General features: G+C 35.9%; 1 protein-coding gene across 2 annotated transcripts; it reads left to right on the top strand.

Moving 5' to 3' along the window:
• Positions 1-83: 83 nt before the first annotated feature.
• Positions 84-11,956, top strand: UBE2B (ubiquitin conjugating enzyme E2 B). Of its 2 annotated transcripts, XM_014065571.2 has the most exons (6): positions 86-272; positions 4,542-4,622; positions 5,066-5,091; positions 9,601-9,690; positions 11,150-11,238; positions 11,519-11,956. In XM_014065571.2, exons 1-6 carry the CDS (start codon positions 229-231, stop codon positions 11,645-11,647), a joined length of 459 nt encoding a protein of 152 aa, XP_013921046.2. In that variant the 5' UTR covers positions 86-228; the 3' UTR covers positions 11,648-11,956. The 2 variants fall into 2 exon arrangements, with proteins under 2 accessions (XP_087565667.1, XP_013921046.2); XM_087709541.1 differs by lacking the exon at positions 9,601-9,690 and having other exon boundaries at positions 84-272.
• Positions 11,957-18,183: the final 6,227 nt, after the last annotated feature.

The following is an 18,183-nucleotide window of genomic DNA, read 5'->3' as shown; positions in this document are numbered from 1 at the left end:
CGGCTCGGTGGTACGTTCCTAAGGCGTTCTGGGTCTCCTCCGCAAGCAGGCCGAGTGGTAGAGTCGCGAAGGGTGGCTTCTTTCCCTCCTCCCACCGGCGGAGGGAGACGCCATTGCAGAGTTGTTTGTGAAGCAGCGCGGGGAGCGAGGCAGCTGCGCTAGGAGCAGTGCTGAGGCTTTTGGGGGAGGGGGCCACCGGGAGTCTTCGATCATCGGGGCGAGAAGATCATGTCCACTCCAGCCAGGCGGAGGCTAATGAGGGATTTCAAGAGGTAAATGATTCCTATGTGTCTCCCGATCGCTCTTTCCAGGGCTAGAAACCCTTTTTTTAGTGCTTGAGCTGGGATTGAACAACCCCCCCCCTCCGGGCCGGGTCCCCCTCTTCTAGGGGGAAAGAGATATATCTTTCCTGGGGGCTCCCTTGGCTGGAACTTAATTACTTCTTTGCCCTTCCGGGCGGCGGCGAGTATGGGCCTTGGTAGAGAGAAAAAAGCGAAAGAGGAAATCTGGATTGTTTTCTGCTCAAAAACTGGGAGGCAAAGTGTTTCCCCTCCTTTGTAAGAAACTATTTCCCTTCTCTTAGTCGTCCCGCGTTGGGGAAGAAAACAACGAGGATGCTAAAACTAAGGAGGATTATTTGAGAAACGAGATTTAAACCATCGGATTATTGGATGCATGTGGGTGGTTGTTGTTGTTTTTAATAATCCTCCCAACCCAAAGAACCTCCCATTAGAGACCGTGAAAGCATTGGGTCTCTAATGCCTATTTTGTAAATAAAGTGAGCCGGATTAAAATGGTCCGAGTTGACCACGTAGTACAGCTGACGGGCGCCTGTAGTTGAGAGAGAGAGAGAGAAAGCAAGTGCCAGGTTTTCTTTTAACTATTTCTTGGAAATGGTGGCCAGAAGCCTTGCTTTAAAAAGCTACTGATTTGCTGCCAAGTACTGAGCTACCTGGGGAAACGAAAGCATGTTTTTTTCTCTTTCTAAACCCCCAGACAAGAAGATTAGAAGCGTTGCATGAAAACCGCAAACTTGATTTAAAAAAAAAAAACATTAGGTGCTGGTTGATGGGCCATAGATTGTGTGAACTACGTCTTTGGCTTCAAGTGTTTATTTGGTATGCTTTCCGTTCACTGATTACAAAGCATTTTGCCAATTCTGCACAATTGATTAAAAATAATAAAAGAAAAGCAGGCATGGCTGAATCTCAGGCAAGGAAACCCTGAAGTAGGATCCTCCTCTTTCTTTAGTGTGTTGAATCTTTTAATCTCTTAACTATTCGTTTCCGTATACCTGAAATTTATTTCACTTAGTTCTTTAATACATATACAAAGAGAATAGTGCACAGCTTTTATTTCAGGCATGTAAAATCTTGGAAAGGCTGGCTAATGAATTCTATAATTGAAAGGAGGAAATGGAAAATGTGGATGGAAAAAAAACAGTTTATGAGCCTGTGATTTGTTTTTTTTTCTCTGAATCGTTCTGAAAGTACTTTTTTGATAAAATACTTGTGAAAAAGCCAGTTGTGCTGAAGCAAATTCAATAAATATTCCAGTACTGTATAGTAATTCTAGCACAAGGAAGCTATATAATGTTCTTTATGGAAGGGGGTACTTCCGTGTTTGCTTAGGTTGCTTCCTTCTGTCTTCTTTGCCTCTTGGCTTTTAGTGACATCTGGAGGCATCTGAGCTTGTTATTGCTAGTTGGCAGAAATATGGCCATTCCCTTTTCTCAAGCAAGCTGTTAAGAAAACTGTCCAAAATGTCTTTCCTGGCATAGCTAATAAAGTTCACCAATAAAACCTAAAATCCTAATTAAACAACAGCTCGTAAACTGAACATTTGGATAATATGTATATCACTATATTAAAATTACAGCTGCTCCATGCAATGTTAATTAGAAAATCAGTAGAGCTATAGGAAGTCCAACATTCACTTAGACTGAAATAAGTATAGGAGGGAATGGCAAAATTTTAAAAAATGATTTTTATAAGTGTAGCTGTTTCAGAATGGATGCTATAGCTGATAATCAGCACATATTTGCATATATGTAGAGCAGTTCTACCCTGATATTTGGTTAGGATTTAAATTGCACCTCAGTCATTAGATAAACATTTGGATTTAGCACTGTGTAGAAAGAAACAATGTGAAATAGGCTTCATTTGTGGTATCTAGCGAAGATAAATAAGAAAGCCATACTAAATATTAAATGAGATAGGTATCTCAAAATGGAGTTCATTTATTCCACAGTGTTTTCTAAGATAATTAGGTTGGTACATGTGATGTACCTGGATGTGATTTCTTGTCAGAAAGCTTTTGTGCTAAGCTCAGAATGCTGTTGTTAATGGGAGAAAGTTTATGAATTTAAACTGGAGGTAGTAAATAGCATTTATGTATTCAGCGACCTTCAGATGACAGTGTTCACATATGAAATCCCCATTTAGAGTACAAAATTTAAAGAGTAAAAGGCTTTTCACAGCATGGTGTTAATGAAGTTTTAATAACCAAAGCTATCTCTGAAATGCACATGGCAATTAATAATTTGGCGTGACATTGGTGTGGAAACTTGCTGTCTTGTAGCAGAGGGTCACATTTTGCTATCCAGCCAAGGCTTTTGGTAGCCTGTGTTGTTGACATTAAATGGATTGAACTGAGCATGCCTGAAAATCAGAGCTGTATAAAGTTCAGAGTAGTTTTAAAGGACAAAGAAATATAGATTAGCAGGATCATGTTATTAATTTCCTCTTATGCTAATTACTAATTTGCATTTACTTTCTTTCCAAGAAACGAAAGTGTATGACTACAGTTTTATTTTAGATACAGCTCTGTATAAAACATGTATAAAAGATTGTGAACTCTTAAGTGTAAATAAATGAGAATAATGCAATATAGTTAATGCTGCAGCAAATACATTTGCATATTACAGTAACTGAATTGTTTGTCAAGGATAAGGAAAGTTTCATACAGTAAAAGTATAGAGGACATGTTTGCCACATGGTGGAACTTAGTGCTGTTTAATTTTCCTGTAAAGGATGGCCTGTTGATAATTCCGTTTGAGAGATTGAATAATGTAAAAAAAATAAGATATTTCCTGGATATGATACAAAAAATACATGAGTATTTTGGAGAGATGGGATACCTCATCAAGGTGATTGAATGGAATGGGATAGCACATCAGAATCAGGCTGTTCCACCCCACCAAAATAAAATGGCATTATTTGATTATTTTTTGGATACAAACAAAAGACTTAGAAGTTTCCAATCGGTACTAATTTATTGATGCTTCAGAGAGATAAACTTAATGTCCCCTTCTTGGAGAGTTACAATCAATACCCAATACATGGAGATAACTATATGGAAAAGTACAGATAGTCCTCACTTATTGACTGTTCATTCAGTGGCCATTTGAAAACATGACTGCTGAACAAAAGAACTTACAATCTGCACCCAAAGTTAAGATTGTTGCAGCTTTCCTACCCTCAAGTGATGAAAATTTGGACACTTGGCAGTCCACCAATCCTTACAACTGACTGCAGGAGCTCGGCAACTCCCTATCTGTCTGTCTCTCCCCCCCCCCCCCCAGCTGCCCACCTGGTCCATCAGCACCTGCAAAGCTGCTGCAGCCTTGGACACATGGATCTGCTCCCCACTCCATCATATCCAGGAAGCATCAACCAGTTACAGGGCAAGCAGTGCATGTAACTTGCTTCAATTACCTATAGTTTTTTCTGCAGCTGCTGACAAGCATATGCAGTTGATGTGTGGTGTGGACTTCCTATAAAGACCATCCAAATCATTCTCCAAGCAGGGGCCATTCTCAATCATACAGAAAGCTAGAAAGAGCTCCTTCTCCAAATCATATTTTTTTTAGAAACGTTTTCAAATGTCCATTAGAATAAAGGAAGTCTCTGTCCCATTTTGGCTGGGCATGCCAGTAAGCAGCTGCAGAAAAATGCAAAGGTGAATGGAGGAATCTACATATGCAACTGCAGTTGCAGTTACTGCAACTGGTTGAGGCCTCTCAAGTCTGGTGGGATATGGAGAGAAGGCCTAGATCTGTGGCAGTTTTCTATGCATTGCTGAGCTCTGTAGTCTGCACCAAGCCTCCTAGTGCCTCTACCACCACTGTGCTCCACTTAATGACCTGCATGATCATTTAACAACCACAAGTGATACATCCAGGATTATTGTGTTTGAGCAAAATGCTCAATGGTTGCTTAATGACCACTGCACTCAACAACTGAAGATTCCAGGCTCAATTGTAGCTTAGAGAACTATCTGTAATATCAATTGTCCCCAAGAATTGGATTCATCTTTTCTATAAAATTCTGTTTATAGAAAGGAGATTCTGACCAATATTTTTTAAATTGGAGAAAATAAAAAATATTTTATATTTTTCTTAACAGGTCAACAGTATTTTTTTAGAGCTAAGTAGTGAAGTATTAGAATAATATGATTTTGAATACTTTCAAACTGCATAATTGGTGTTTGCACACTGTCAGATTTTATATTTTTGTTTATTATATTTTGTTTATTGGAAGATTACAAGAAGATCCACCTGTTGGGGTCAGTGGTGCACCATCAGAAAACAATATAATGCAATGGAATGCAGTAATTTTTGGGTAAGTAAAGAATTCAGTTGTAAAGAAAATATATATTTGATAATTCTCTGTGAACATGATATAAATACCAAATAATAAGACTACCCAACATAAATTTGATGAAAGTCCAAAGTTTTCAAAATAAAAAAAATGTTCTTAATAATTTTAAGTATAAATGGGGCATAATAGCAAGGCTATATATGTTTCATGATGTTGAACATTTGTAAGCAAATCCCATTTGATGCTTATTTTATCTCAAATTATAAATACAAGAAAGACTCTGAAAATAGATGACCTGAGGTACTAGAAAATTACATTTATCTTCAGTTATACATTCTATATATTTATGGGATACCCAGTTGTAACAGATTAGTTATAAATGTAAGTTTTATTTTTGTCATTTATAGTGCAGGTATAAAATAAGTGCAAGAGTTAATCACTATAGATCTTGTTTCTCTTTTCAGGCCTGAAGGTACTCCCTTTGAAGATGGTATGTTTCTTTAAACTTTATCTTTTTTTTGGTTTTAGTTTCATGAGCCTATATAGTATTTCCTGCATTTGATACCTGAAGCAGATGCTGAAAAATAATATATAAGAAGCAGTAACTGACTATGTAACAAGCATTCATTTGCTGCTCAGTGACAAAAAAAAACCAATTGAGAAAACATCTATTGGCAAATAATATTAATTGGAAATTAAATGCATATTTGCCATATGCACCAAAAAAAGCTAAAATATATATTTTTAATAAAAATAAACAATTCTGCAGGAAACATTTGTAGATTTAAGAACCACAATATTTTTTTTTACCCCTTATATCTATTTTTGTCATCTGAATGTGAGCCAGCAAGAGATCTCTAGAGGTGGGTAGGATAAATAAGATGGTAAATAAATGAGTAAAACTCAAAAGCTGCAGTAAGTACTACTCAAATCTATGGTTCGCATGGGATTATAATTAATTGCATTGCTCTACAGACTTGATAATTCTAAAAATGAATTTAACCACATTAGAATCTTTAAAATAAGCATTATTACCTTATATTCAGAAGAAGAAGAAACCCACTCTCTTTAGCAAGGTCAAATTTCTATACACTACTAAAGCCACTCTTTGGTTCTCACCTGTGAGAGGCTCTCTTAAGACCTTACCAAATTTGAGGTCATTGATTCAACTGGATTTTGAGAAAAATGACTCAGAGACAATAAAACATCAAAACATTAAACCAAGCTTTTGTATTCTAATTGTTTGGTGTAGTCAATAAGCACCTGGGTTGAAGGGCCACTTTATCTTTCATACAGATTTCCATTTTTGTCAGTAATACCTTGGGTTTTGTCAGTAATACATTGTCCTAATTCATCTTTGGTCACTTGGAAATGCAAATGTCCCAGTATATATTACATTATCTTGATACAAACAACCACAGTAAAATATGAGACTATTATGGCAGTGACAGACATACAAGATAGCCACCCACTTCTCACTTTTAAATGTTATGTCTTGAAGAAGTGTTTTTAAGGTTGTGCAATGCTTCAGATTTAGTTCTGAAAAGCTGCCACTGACTCATTAACGCAGATGCATCTGTTTCCAGGATCAGTCCTGCTTTAAAGACTCACCAACAGATGCTATACTCGCATTTTGCAATTCTTTTCAATTGAAGCCAGTGTTGCACAGCCTTTACAGCTTTAATATAGTTAAAAATATGCTTGTTTATAACTGAAAACATATTGAAGGATAATTGATGAGAATGTAGTTTTAAGTAACAAATATAGGCAATAAAGTGCCAGTTTAATGGTTGAAACTATTTTATGTTAATATTCTGTATTTATACAAGAAGATGGGAATGGATGCATTCCCATCTTCATATTAGTGAAGTCTAATAATTTTACAAAAGCTTTTAGAGCAGATGTATTTGGCACTGGCGCCTGTTGTAATTGAAAGGAGCAGAATAATATTGTGAATTGTCCCTTCCTGGAAACCATTCTTATTCAGCTCCCTCATAAAGGTAAATGGCTATTCACAACCCAAGTTGCTTGGGCTTTCCACATGCTGCTGTGTTTTTTGGGGTTTTTTTAAGTGGGGGAGTTCAACACTCCTGTGGATGACATGCTTCCTGTTCTGCCATAGTATATAGATCCTATTACCTCTTTCTAGCAACTGTATTGAATATTTTAACGCCTTCTAAAACTTCCCACAGACTTATCAGTTTCATTGAAGGATTATTTTTGGATTACAAGTAAAACTGCATAAGTAAATTCAAATTGTTGTGAAATAAACTCTACATTAATATATTTCTGAGGGTTAAAACAACAATAATGAAATAGTTCTTTGGAAGTCAGTGATGTTTATGTCTATGAATATACTGGGGATTGCACTCCAGAAACTCTTAGTTAATACAAATTGAAATCCCTTTGTCTCAAAAAAATGGAAGAAAGAATAAATCCCTACTACATTTTACACCAAGGAAGAATTCGCATTACAAATCTTTTTATTCATTCTGTACAAAAGTGGAAGATTTATTTCTGTGTGTGTGTATGTATGTATGTATGTATGTATGTATGTATGTCTCTAGTTATTTGGGTTTTCTCCTGCGTAAAATTGGAGATGTCTTGGCGACGTTTCGACGAAGTCTCATTCGTCATCTTCAAGCTTGTTTGCTCCGCTTGGTGCTTCCAGGAGCAAACTTTATATATATATAAAGCCCCTCCCCCACCAATACATTTGTGTTGAAAACAATGCCATGTGAGTGGCTTCTGATGAAGTTTCATGGTGAACTAGATGTCTGTGAAGGGGCAGGGATGGCATTGTGGAGGAGATTCACAGCCAGATGGTGATAACAAAGTCCAGAAAAAGGGGAGGTTATCAGATTGCTCATTTGCACTGCAGGAACTGAGATTTTTGTGGTCGATTTATAAGTTGAATAGCTGAGAGTTGAGGGATTTTAACTAAGCTCACAGCTCTATTGTAGCCTATATGGCCATAAGATTTGCCAAAACTCATTTCTTCACTTTGGAAAATTGCTTAACTATTTGAAAATTTAGACTGACAAGTTTATTTTAGAACAGCAGGTGTTTTTCCTTCAATTCTTAGCAAAAGAAAATTTAAATACAAGTTTAAAAAATATATACCCCCTTTTTGGAATAAGCAACAAAAGAGGGATTAGAATCATGATTTTTAAAAGTTACAAATGGACTAAGGGTCCAGCTACCATAGGTTTGAAATAAGATTTTGAAAGAATTAGTCCTGCAGGAAGATGCTGGTATTTTGAATTATTTAAAAAAAGCAAGTTTGTTAGAAATTAAAGCAACCCATGACATATCGGGACATTTTTTCCCCCTTTGCTAAGCTGGGTGGGGACAGCATATGACGCATCCCGTCTGCTGGCTGTGAATTTGACACTCCTGAATTAAAGGAATATAAAGCTGGTTTATTTGACCAAAGTTAAAATAGATATTCTATTAACTCTAATAACCCTTAATCAACTTTTGCTGACTAGGACTGCAGAGTTGTAAGGATATGTTTTAAAGAGAGATGGGAAGAAGAGATCATTTGTTGTATTTTAAGTGAAGGTGATAAGTTACCAAAATGGTTTATACTTGTTGGGATGAAAGGGGAGATCAATTTTCTTTTTCTTTACCATATTTTTTTTCTATTGCATTTTCTAGTTTTCTTTTATTTCTTACATACTGTATTTAAATCTTTTTTAGTTTTTACCTTTTTAATTGTAATTGTTTTTTTTTAAGGAAAAAATACTGTATGTGTAATGGAATGCATGGATGACCTTGGGGAACAAGCGGGGAAGAGATGCTGCCAGGGAAACAATGAGACAATTGAGACCGGCGCCCCAGTGGCTTAACTGTCAGAGAAAGAAACTTAGGAATAGTGGTGGGTTGCAGGCGGTATGCCCCAGTACGGGTGTACCGGAGCCAGCCCAGAGCACCGGATACCGTTCCGGTACACTCTGGAGGGCCCGTCCACCCGAGGAGCTCCTTACCAGTGTTTAAAGGCTTCTGCCGTTCCATGCAGGCGCATGGCACATACAGTGCCTGAATAACACTCTGCAGGGCAGCTGGAGCGTCACGGAGGCGGTAAGACTCATGCATGTGCTGCGCGTGTCCATGAGGACGCCACCGGCCCCATTCCAACCGTATCAGTTTGCAACCCACCACTACTTAGGAAGGATCAGCCCTAATTGATTAGGCTGCTAAATGTGGCAGCAGGAAGTTTGTATCCTTAGACTTAACAAGATTCTGTTAATGTAGCCTTACAATAAAAGTAGAATTATTTCATCTAGTTGTATTTCCTGTCTGTTTACCTGGGAGGACTATGAAATTCAGGTGTAGGTTATTTATATATATTTTCTGTGTTTCCATATGTGAGAAGGAGGGAGAGAAACACAGATGATCTTAAATTTTCTAATGCAAAGCAGGATTTTTTTAGTACAGGAATGCATAATATGTAAAGAAGTCTTTAGCAGAAGAATTAATACCTATTACAAATGAGGTGCTTATATATTTTTTCTTCTGCACTAGTTAGTCATACCAGTCATACATGCTCTTGCATTCTACTTTTGTATTTGATTTCTTCAGTTGTAGTAATATCCTACCATAGTGATTTGCAGTGTTTCCCTTAAAATTGTTGATAGTTAATTTTTAATTTGTTTTAGGTCTTGTCCATAATCTTTTAGATGGATTGCTAGAGGAAGCTGAAGTTATTTCTATTTACATTTCAGTGCTTTATTAATATTTGAAATTAAAATAAATGTTTAATCTAACTCTTGTTTTTACAATGGTAGGCCGTTTTGCAAAAATGAAAAATTAGGTTAGTTTTCAATTGATTTACTGTGACCATGTTTCAAGATATTTGACTAAGATGACATAGGAATGCATTCTGTTATTAAACTAGAATAACAATTGTTATTCTACTTTTTTTAAAAAAATGCATATATTTCTTTATTTCCTAAGCTCCACCATAGTTCCTTATTGCTTACTTTTTTTTACACAGGAACTTTTAAACTAATAATAGAATTTTCAGAAGAATACCCAAATAAACCACCAACGGTTAGGTTTTTATCAAAGATGTTTCATCCCAATGGTAAGTTTTATCGAAGATGTAATAATAAAACCTTCATTGTAATAATATATTCAACAATGTTCTATTTCTGTATGTTGAAGACAGGCTTCTGGCAACTGGTTAGCGCAGAAATTCTTTGCAATCTGCCAGTGATAATTTATAAAATGAATACAATATTAATCATTTAGGTCACAAGAATAATCAAGAAATTAAGATGATAAATTTTTGGCTCTCTTAGAGGTTATTAACAATTCTTCAGATACATTCTTCTTTTCTTGAAGTCACTGTAGGCAGTTAACTGGAAGCAGTAATTCAGTCATTTGCCAAAATACCAAGGACCTGCATATAATCAGACTTAAACATTATATTTTTTCCTTTATTGCCTTAGCTAAGCCTTTTTTAAAGGTACTTTACAATGTATTAATTCAAAAGTAATGAGTAATAAATTACTATTATCCTTAATACTATATGGTGCTGTTAAATATAATAAGTTGTGATATAAAAATGTTTTAAAATAAGCAGATAAGAAGATGCAGAAAGAAACTAAACCTTTAGACTCTTTAAAGGAGTATGTTTCCACTGGGAGAGAAATTAAAACTTCCTATTTTGTATGGAATCGTAAAGGAAGTATAGGTATGTCAGATATTTTCCTGTTGTAAGGAGATGCATTAGACTACAGTAAATACCATCTCGCATTCTGTTACTATAAATAAAAATAAACCTTAATCTACATTAAACCACAACTTTCCTTTGATTTAATTTTATAAATCCATGAGTTCCGAATCTCGTACGTTAAATTACTAATCATTGCAGAAATCCAAAATTTGGAAAATAAACTTCATTTGGGTCCATATCTTTATAAAATATGGGCTTTCTTCCTGTGTGAATAATAATACTGTAATTAAATAAGTTATGGTATCTAAATATAATGACTGGTTAAAGCTAGTCCTGCTTATGAAAAAATTAGGTGTCACCTCTTAGAAAGAAATATGTTATACATTTTCAAATATTTATTGTTTGGCAATAAGTCTTTGAACTTCTTTACAGAGACTTCTGGACTGTTCAATTAAAATTATACTAAAATATTAAACCTTGGGAGGAATATATTACTGACTTGCCTTAATAAGATATCAAAATAATTTAAAGTTTCTCCATGGTGCTGAAACACTTAGTTCCTCTAGAAACAGTTAAATCGGGGACTGACTCTCTGAGATTGCATTCTTCATTTTTCCCATCAAAATCCGAAGCCGTGATTGCCCATGATTTTTTTCTAATTAGCAAAAAGAAAGCTAGCACATCTAGTTTGGATGTAACACTAAAAAAAATTATAAACATTTTTAATTACTTTTAAGAGGAATCAGAAAATGCATCGCCAATTTTTAGATGATCATTGAATCCAATTTACTTATTCTGTGTTTGTAGTAAACTGGAAATTAATGATCTGAAACAAATTACAGAATTCTAATATCTTCTATTTTAGTGTATGCAGATGGAAGCATATGTTTAGATATCCTTCAAAATCGTTGGAGTCCAACATATGATGTCTCATCTATTTTAACTTCAATTCAGGTAAGTTTAAAACAATAACAAACACTTTCTTCAGACTTGATGTAGAAGTGCCAGCTGTTAAATCTTCAGATGTAAGTTACGTTATATGAGCTAGTTGGTATATGACTTCATTTGTCAAAAAAGATTGTTTTGTAGAATTTTAACACTATATGAAGTATCTATAGTATCAGTCTAGCTGTAATTTCTGTCCAGTGTTGCATTGTTTTATATTTATTTTGTCATTATCCTTTTAATGCTAATTAATACTATTTTTCATGTTTTTTGTTTCCTCTACCTTCAGTCACTGCTTGATGAACCTAATCCTAATAGTCCTGCCAACAGTCAGGCTGCACAGCTTTATCAAGAGAACAAACGTGAATATGAAAAACGAGTTTCAGCTATTGTTGAACAAAGTTGGAATGATTCATAAGAAATGACTTTCATTAACAGACACCCCATAATCATCATGTACAATTTAACTTGCGATAGGAAATGCTACCAGAACTCAAGTGCCACGTTTGACTTGCGTACAGATGCATTTGCAAATGCTCTTCAGTTTCAAAACTTTAAAAGCTTGTGTACTTTGATTAATGTACTTTTTATTGCATGTTATGACCTAAGTTATTGCTACATAAATTTGTAATATATCCTGTTTGTATTTTTTTCAAAGTGTATAATGTTGGTGTGAAGTTTTCATGACAGAATATACATATTTTGTAAATCTGTACTTTTTTCAAAATATTGAATGCCTTATTTTTGAATTCTTTAGATTTTTAAATTGGACAAATCACTTAGAGTTTTATATATAAAATATTTCATGTAAAGCTGAAATACATAACCTCAGTGCAAGACATTTTTGTCACTATTCTATTTTTGACACAGATTTTAAAGTTGATTAATTTTTATATGCTTTTTTTAAGGAGCATGCTGCACAGCCATTTTTCATTAGTCCTATATGGCAGATTTAATATAAGACACCTTACATCTGACTAGGAAATTGCACCCAGGTTGCTCTCCAAAAGGAATATTTTTGCCAAAGCTTGCCCAGTGCCATTAAATAAAGTACGAACAGCTCTGAACAAGGAGAAACAAATTACTGCCCTCTAGGGACTTAGTACTAAAGTGCCAGAGCAGTATATTTAGTCGCAATGAATTATGGACATTGTAGTCCAAAAACTTTGTCTTCCTGGGATTTCAAATAATTTGTATTTGTACCTTGGCTGTTCAAGTCTTCTGTGATGCTATTCCTCTACCCTTACTTGGTGATTCTACACTTGATATTAGCCAAAAGGCTGAGAAGCTATTCTTGGTAAGTCTGTGAATGTGATTACTGAAGAAAATTTGTGTGAATTGCAGTGCTCTTGAAGACCTTTTGAATGATTGCTTGACAAATCAGTTTTTCCCATTTTAAAGCAGGAAACACATGGAAAGCCACAATAGTCTCCCTTAAATAACCATTTTGCAGTTGAAATGCAAAGAATACCCAGCACTTCCCTCAAACCGAGACCCACAAACATTAATCCCTTGGCCACTGGAAAATTGCCCACTCTGCTTTAAACATATACAGACTTAAGAAGCAAGCCTATTCCTTTCTTTTAGATCACTACAGCTATTTGTTCAAAGAGCTAATTCATTTTCCTTGACTGCTGTGCACATGTGATTCTTTGTTGTGGTTAAGGTCATATTACATCTATATAAATAGTAGTCATGTACTGATATCAAACTACATGTTACTATAACAACCTTATTAACAGGCATAGTAGGTCATTTAAGGCTTGTGTTTGCTAAATGAAAGAAACATCAACTGAATATGCTTAATGAATTGCAAAGATCCAAATCCTTTTAATAGTTTGCTAAATTCTCAGGCTTGTCATTGTTTCATATCTGTAACAAGTCTAAGTAAAACACTCAGAACATTCAGCAAATCTAGGAGTTAATCATCCCTTAAATATAAATAACTTAAAATATACTAGAAGCATCTGTGTACAGCGAGATCTCCACAAGGAATTATGTTGCATCAAAAACAATGGGGAATATTGGTAAATTGGATTTTGAGCAATGGTTTTTTTAAAAAAAAAAACAATTATTCTTTGCTGGGGTGTGAAAAATACATACTGGTTTCTGGCTTCTTTTAAGAAAAAACAAAAATTGCAGCAATTTTCTTCAGCCTTTTTTCTACCACCCAAGTTCTTATGATAAAATTACTCCTAAGTGGCTGCTCTCTTCATATAGAGATACAATGCTACTATGTTGGGCTTAATTTGAAACGGAGAAAGGTACAAGGCCTCACAACACATTTCAAAAAGCAACAGGATGTTTTCCCTTTGACTATTCTGCATCAAATCTGCCATGAGAGTTTGCAGTAGAAATCCTGCTAACTCTTCCAAACTGCTGCGAAATGGTAAGTAGATACATTCTAATATAAAACAGCTGTGTGCTTTTCTGGAATTTTGCTGGTATATTTTCCACTCCATGTAGCTCTACTCAGAATAATTACTAGATTTTTATCCTGCCTTTTCTGTATATAATTCAAGGCAATGAACATGCCTAATAGCTCTGCCTTCTGTTTTTTTCCCACAACAGTCCTGTGAGGTGGGCTGAAAGGCCAAAATTAGCCAGCCAGCATTCTTCCCTAAGGGAGACCTAGGATTCACAGTCTTGACTTCTGCACCAGCATCTTAACCACTACACCAGACTGCCTCATTTGAGAATGAAAATGTAGTCTCATTGATGATATGAGAGCAAGTTTCTAGATCAGGGCTGTCAAACTCCTGGCCCAGGGGCCAGATGCATCACATATTAGCCACGCCCAGTTTAGCAAAGTTTAGTCCCGATATGTCAAGTCATGCCGCTGTGACAATGTGAGTTTGACACCCCTGTTCTAGGTAGTCACAACTAGAGGTATCGGCTGGGAAGATGGCTGCAGGAATATGACACATGCACGTACATGGGAGCACAGAATACGTTTTGAAATTTGAAGTATTAAAAATTGGATTGGAAAACATTTCGGTATTGTTTGTTACCCCTTTTTCTGAGCAGTTTTTTCAGACAAAAATGATTATTGGCTAGCCCCATTAGATAACAGGAACTAAGTTTTGTCATGCACAAAACACATTTCTCTAAACATAGTTCTCCATTCAGTGTGGAATACATTTAGTCAAATAATCTCATTCCTTCTGGGGAAAAATCCCTCCATTTGTCTTCTCCAAAAGGTTTCCGTGTAGCATTCAGCAAGCCAGAATTTATATGGGATATACAGATTGGGGGTGGGGGGTGAATCCTTATTTGTACTGTACCAATGATGTGATCAGGGCTTTATCTAAGTTGTACCCATTTATAGATTCTGTTTAAATAACACTCCAAACAGCGCAGTCTGTCATGTCCTTATTGAACATACTGAGTCAACTTTCCCCCTCCTTTTGAAAATCAGCTCTCTTAAGAGGCTGTCATATCAGAAACTCCAATCACAGGTGTGAATTTGAGGAGCCCTTTCTTAACAAATCCAACTGTGATTATTGTTAACATTGGAGTTTGCTCATCATAGCACAGGTTTATGAAAATGAATCATGCCAGGCGTTGCTGCAGACTCAGAAGAGCTGGTGTTCCTGAGCCTGGGGCCCAGTGGACTAGGCCACAAAATCATAGCTAAAGATTTTGGCCTCCAATTAAAATCTAGTTAGTAGACGATGTACAACTGGAGAAAATGTAATAGCATTGCTACCTCTTCCTAGTAATTATCCAAGAAATCATTCAAGAGAATACAAAACCCCTGGAGGTCACAGATCCATGGTAACAGCAAAGGATTTGCAGGGCATGTTTGATGTCAGTTTTCATGAATCCACATAAGAAAAACACTAAACTACAACAGTTTGTGGGGGGGGAGTAACAAGAACGAAATTGCTGTTCTCCAAAAATCAAAATGAACATTTGCCCAAGACTACTTGCACAACCTAGTGTACCATTTAAAGAACAAGATTCTGAAGCTACACAAGATGAAAGTGGAACTTTGGGTTATTAATGAGAAACATTTATTTTAAAAAATATGTTAAGATGTTTCCCACACCAATAAGATTAATAAACGTAGTGTAAACAAGATCCAGTGGTAGAATGGTCTGCTTTCTCATAAAGATTGCCTTCCTCATTTTACCCTGAAAGGGCTGAAGGAAGAAAGCCAAAATAAAACCTGTCTAAATAATTTTATATTTGAAAACAAACTTATTAGTCAAAGTATTATCACTGCATTACTATTTCTAATAAATCTCACTAACCCATAGCCAGAGATAATTACTCTTTCCCCTAGCTTAAATGCTACTACGGAGATCTGACATAATACACACCAATCCTGAAATAGGACAGCGGATCATATCATGATTTGGGGCTGATTCTCAACCTCAGGTGTCTTGCAATTGTTAAGGGAACAGTGGAGTCTAGATTGTACTAGTGGATTCTACCAGAAAGTGTCCAGTATGTCTTTCCGGCAGCTGAAATTTAAATTTGAGTTATATGCTCTTAAGACATAAAATAAATATAAAACAGAAGCCAATTGAATTGTTAAATTTGAAATGGCTGAATCAAAGCTCTGACCTTACTCTAACTGAAATGATGTGGTATGACTTGAAGCAACCAGTTCATGTAAATATAGTCCCAAAATATCACATGAAAGCAGTTCCTTAATAGACGTTGCTCTTGTTAATAGACACAACATAGGCATGATTGGTCAACAGGTACAGAAAACATTCAGTTGAAGTTATTACTGCTACAAATTCTATAAAGTTTAATGTTTCCCAACAAGATCGGTGAATGTTAGTTCAGAGTGTTCAATTAAGACATGACATAGCATACTCTCAATTGTTTATAATTTTTGTCTATTAATAGGACTTAATGTGTCAGATTGTTATAAAATTGCAGTATTATGGATAGCATTAAATGATTCCAAGTTATCTCAGAGAACCGGCAATGTAAGTCAGATATGCCTAGCCAAACTTTTACCATTATTTCAGAAAGGAAATAGCAAGCTAAACAGCAAAATAGGCATGGACTTCCCTTTATTGTAATAATCTGGGTTAGTTGAAAGCGAGTGGTGATGAGAAAAAACCAAGCTGCCTCCATTTTAGAGGGATATCATACCTCTTTGTAAAAATGCTATCCTCAAATGGAGGAGGTTCATGTTTAAATAGACACAACATAACAGCTAATAACTGAAAAATCTAGTTAGGCTGGCTTTTTTTCTGTAAACATGCCTTAGAAATACCTCAGGCTTGCAGCTGCATAATGTACAGAGGGTGATTTAGTGTCTTCAGGTCCACCAAATGGAAATCCAGCTTATATTACAGGTATCTAAACAAGGCAAAGGCAGTTAGAACATACTTTCATATCAATGATGAAATCACAGTTGTTTTTTTGTGATCTGATGACTCTGCGACAGTTAAATGTCTGACATTCCCTAATAGGTGCCGTAATGTACAGTATGATTAGCCATTCGTAAATGTAAGAGGTTGAGAACTGTAGGCCTCTAATGATAATAGCACCATATTACATTCCCAGAAAAAGGTTTTGTCTGTCCCATCCTTTCTAAATATACAACATGCAGTAGGTTGCATAGATTGCAATTGTGCACCAATATCACTTCCGGTGATGCCAATAAGCTGCCATCATTCTCATTTATCTTCAACAGAAGCAGTGCTCATCCAAACCACTCCAGGTCAGGTTCATCAAACATACCGGCAGTACTTTCAACCCAGAAGAAAGGGCACGCATTTCAAAGGCCTTGAGCTTAGATGGCTAGATAAGAAGAAAAAGTAAATTCATGAAATAGCTATCAGCTGTCAGCTGTCATGGTTAAGGGAAATGCCACTTGCTAGCAGCCAACAAAGGGAGGGGAGCATATGCCTGCTTGTAGGCTTCCCAGAAGTATCTGGCTGACCTACTGAAAACAAATTTCTGGACTAATCGACCTTGGGACTAATCCAACAAAGCTTTTACGTTCCTATGAAATCACATTCAATTCACTCCCATCTTCCAACTCCAGCAAAATGTTGATTAATAAGCAGAGCAGTACCATATGAACAACTTTGTGGTTGGAATCTCTGCGGAGTCCAGAGGTCTACACCAAGGGAGAGAAACTTACTTCCCTTTCCTAGGTCTTTTTAAACAAATGTTTAGCTGTTTTCCTCACAATAGTTGCAATACAAAGAATATTTAGACTGGGATGGGCAACTTTGGGGGAGGGGGGGGCTTCATGAATCCTAATCCTTTTTCCAACCCTTAACCCACATCTGACCATACAGTAGTTGCTAAGAATTGTTTCATAGTTCCAGTCATTTTGTAGTAGGCTTACTATTAAGTGTAAAATATATTTTTTTTAAATCCTCAATAAGGGAAAAATCTTGGTCATTTTTGCATCATCATCATTCCCACCAACTGCAGTTTTCAGACACTAAAAACATGTAATGTTCCACTCCCAGTTGTCAAAATATTGCCTAATCCTGAACTGTATTAAGAGCAGGGATAGAGTAATTCCTAACCTAATTTTGATGTATAGTAGAAATATGCCAGGATAAACGCTGTAGAAAATTTCTGCAGAAAAGAAAAAGATGCATCCAAAACTGAATTTCTCCCACCCCACAATGGTAGAGCTGCTTGAATGGGAAACTTTCTATAATCTTAGTTATCCTAAATAATTACTGTATTTTCAGGAAGAATAAGGCAAGACCTGAGACAAAAAAGAAAAGAAAAGCTGCACATTTATTTTGAGGACCTATCTTAAAATTGCAACATTTGGCTCCTTTTGCCTTGTATGTCAGTACTTCTATAAATTCAGATTAAGGCAGTACTTTGTATTCACTGAATCAATTTAAGGTCAAAATGTACTGTTCTTTTACGAAGTCGTCAACTTAACAATACTACTGGTTTTTGGAATATTCTAATGGTCAACAATATCTTTGAAGTCCAAGTGTTCAGAATAGT

Source organism: Thamnophis sirtalis, unplaced genomic scaffold, assembly GCF_051295495.1.
Source record: "Thamnophis sirtalis isolate CommonGarterSnake01/CBP01778 unplaced genomic scaffold, rThaSir2_p1.2 scaffold_3, whole genome shotgun sequence".
NCBI classification, from domain to species: domain Eukaryota; kingdom Metazoa; phylum Chordata; class Lepidosauria; order Squamata; family Natricidae; genus Thamnophis; species Thamnophis sirtalis.
The sequence above is the reverse complement of the archived record's forward strand: the minus strand, read 5'-3'. Positions and strand labels throughout refer to the sequence as shown.

What these genes read in the sequence shown, in the direction of transcription:
- UBE2B (XM_014065571.2), top strand. Translation starts at nt 229, where the DNA reads ATGTCCACTCCAGCCAGGCGGAGGCTAATGAGGGATTTCAAGAG. An exon ending in CTAATGAGGGATTTCAAGAG is followed by an intron (nt 273 to 4,541) that starts GTAAATGATTCC and finishes GTTTATTGGAAG; the next exon opens with ATTACAAGAAGATCCACCTG. An exon ending in AAAGATGTTTCATCCCAATG is followed by an intron (nt 9,691 to 11,149) that starts GTAAGTTTTATC and finishes CTTCTATTTTAG; the next exon opens with TGTATGCAGATGGAAGCATA.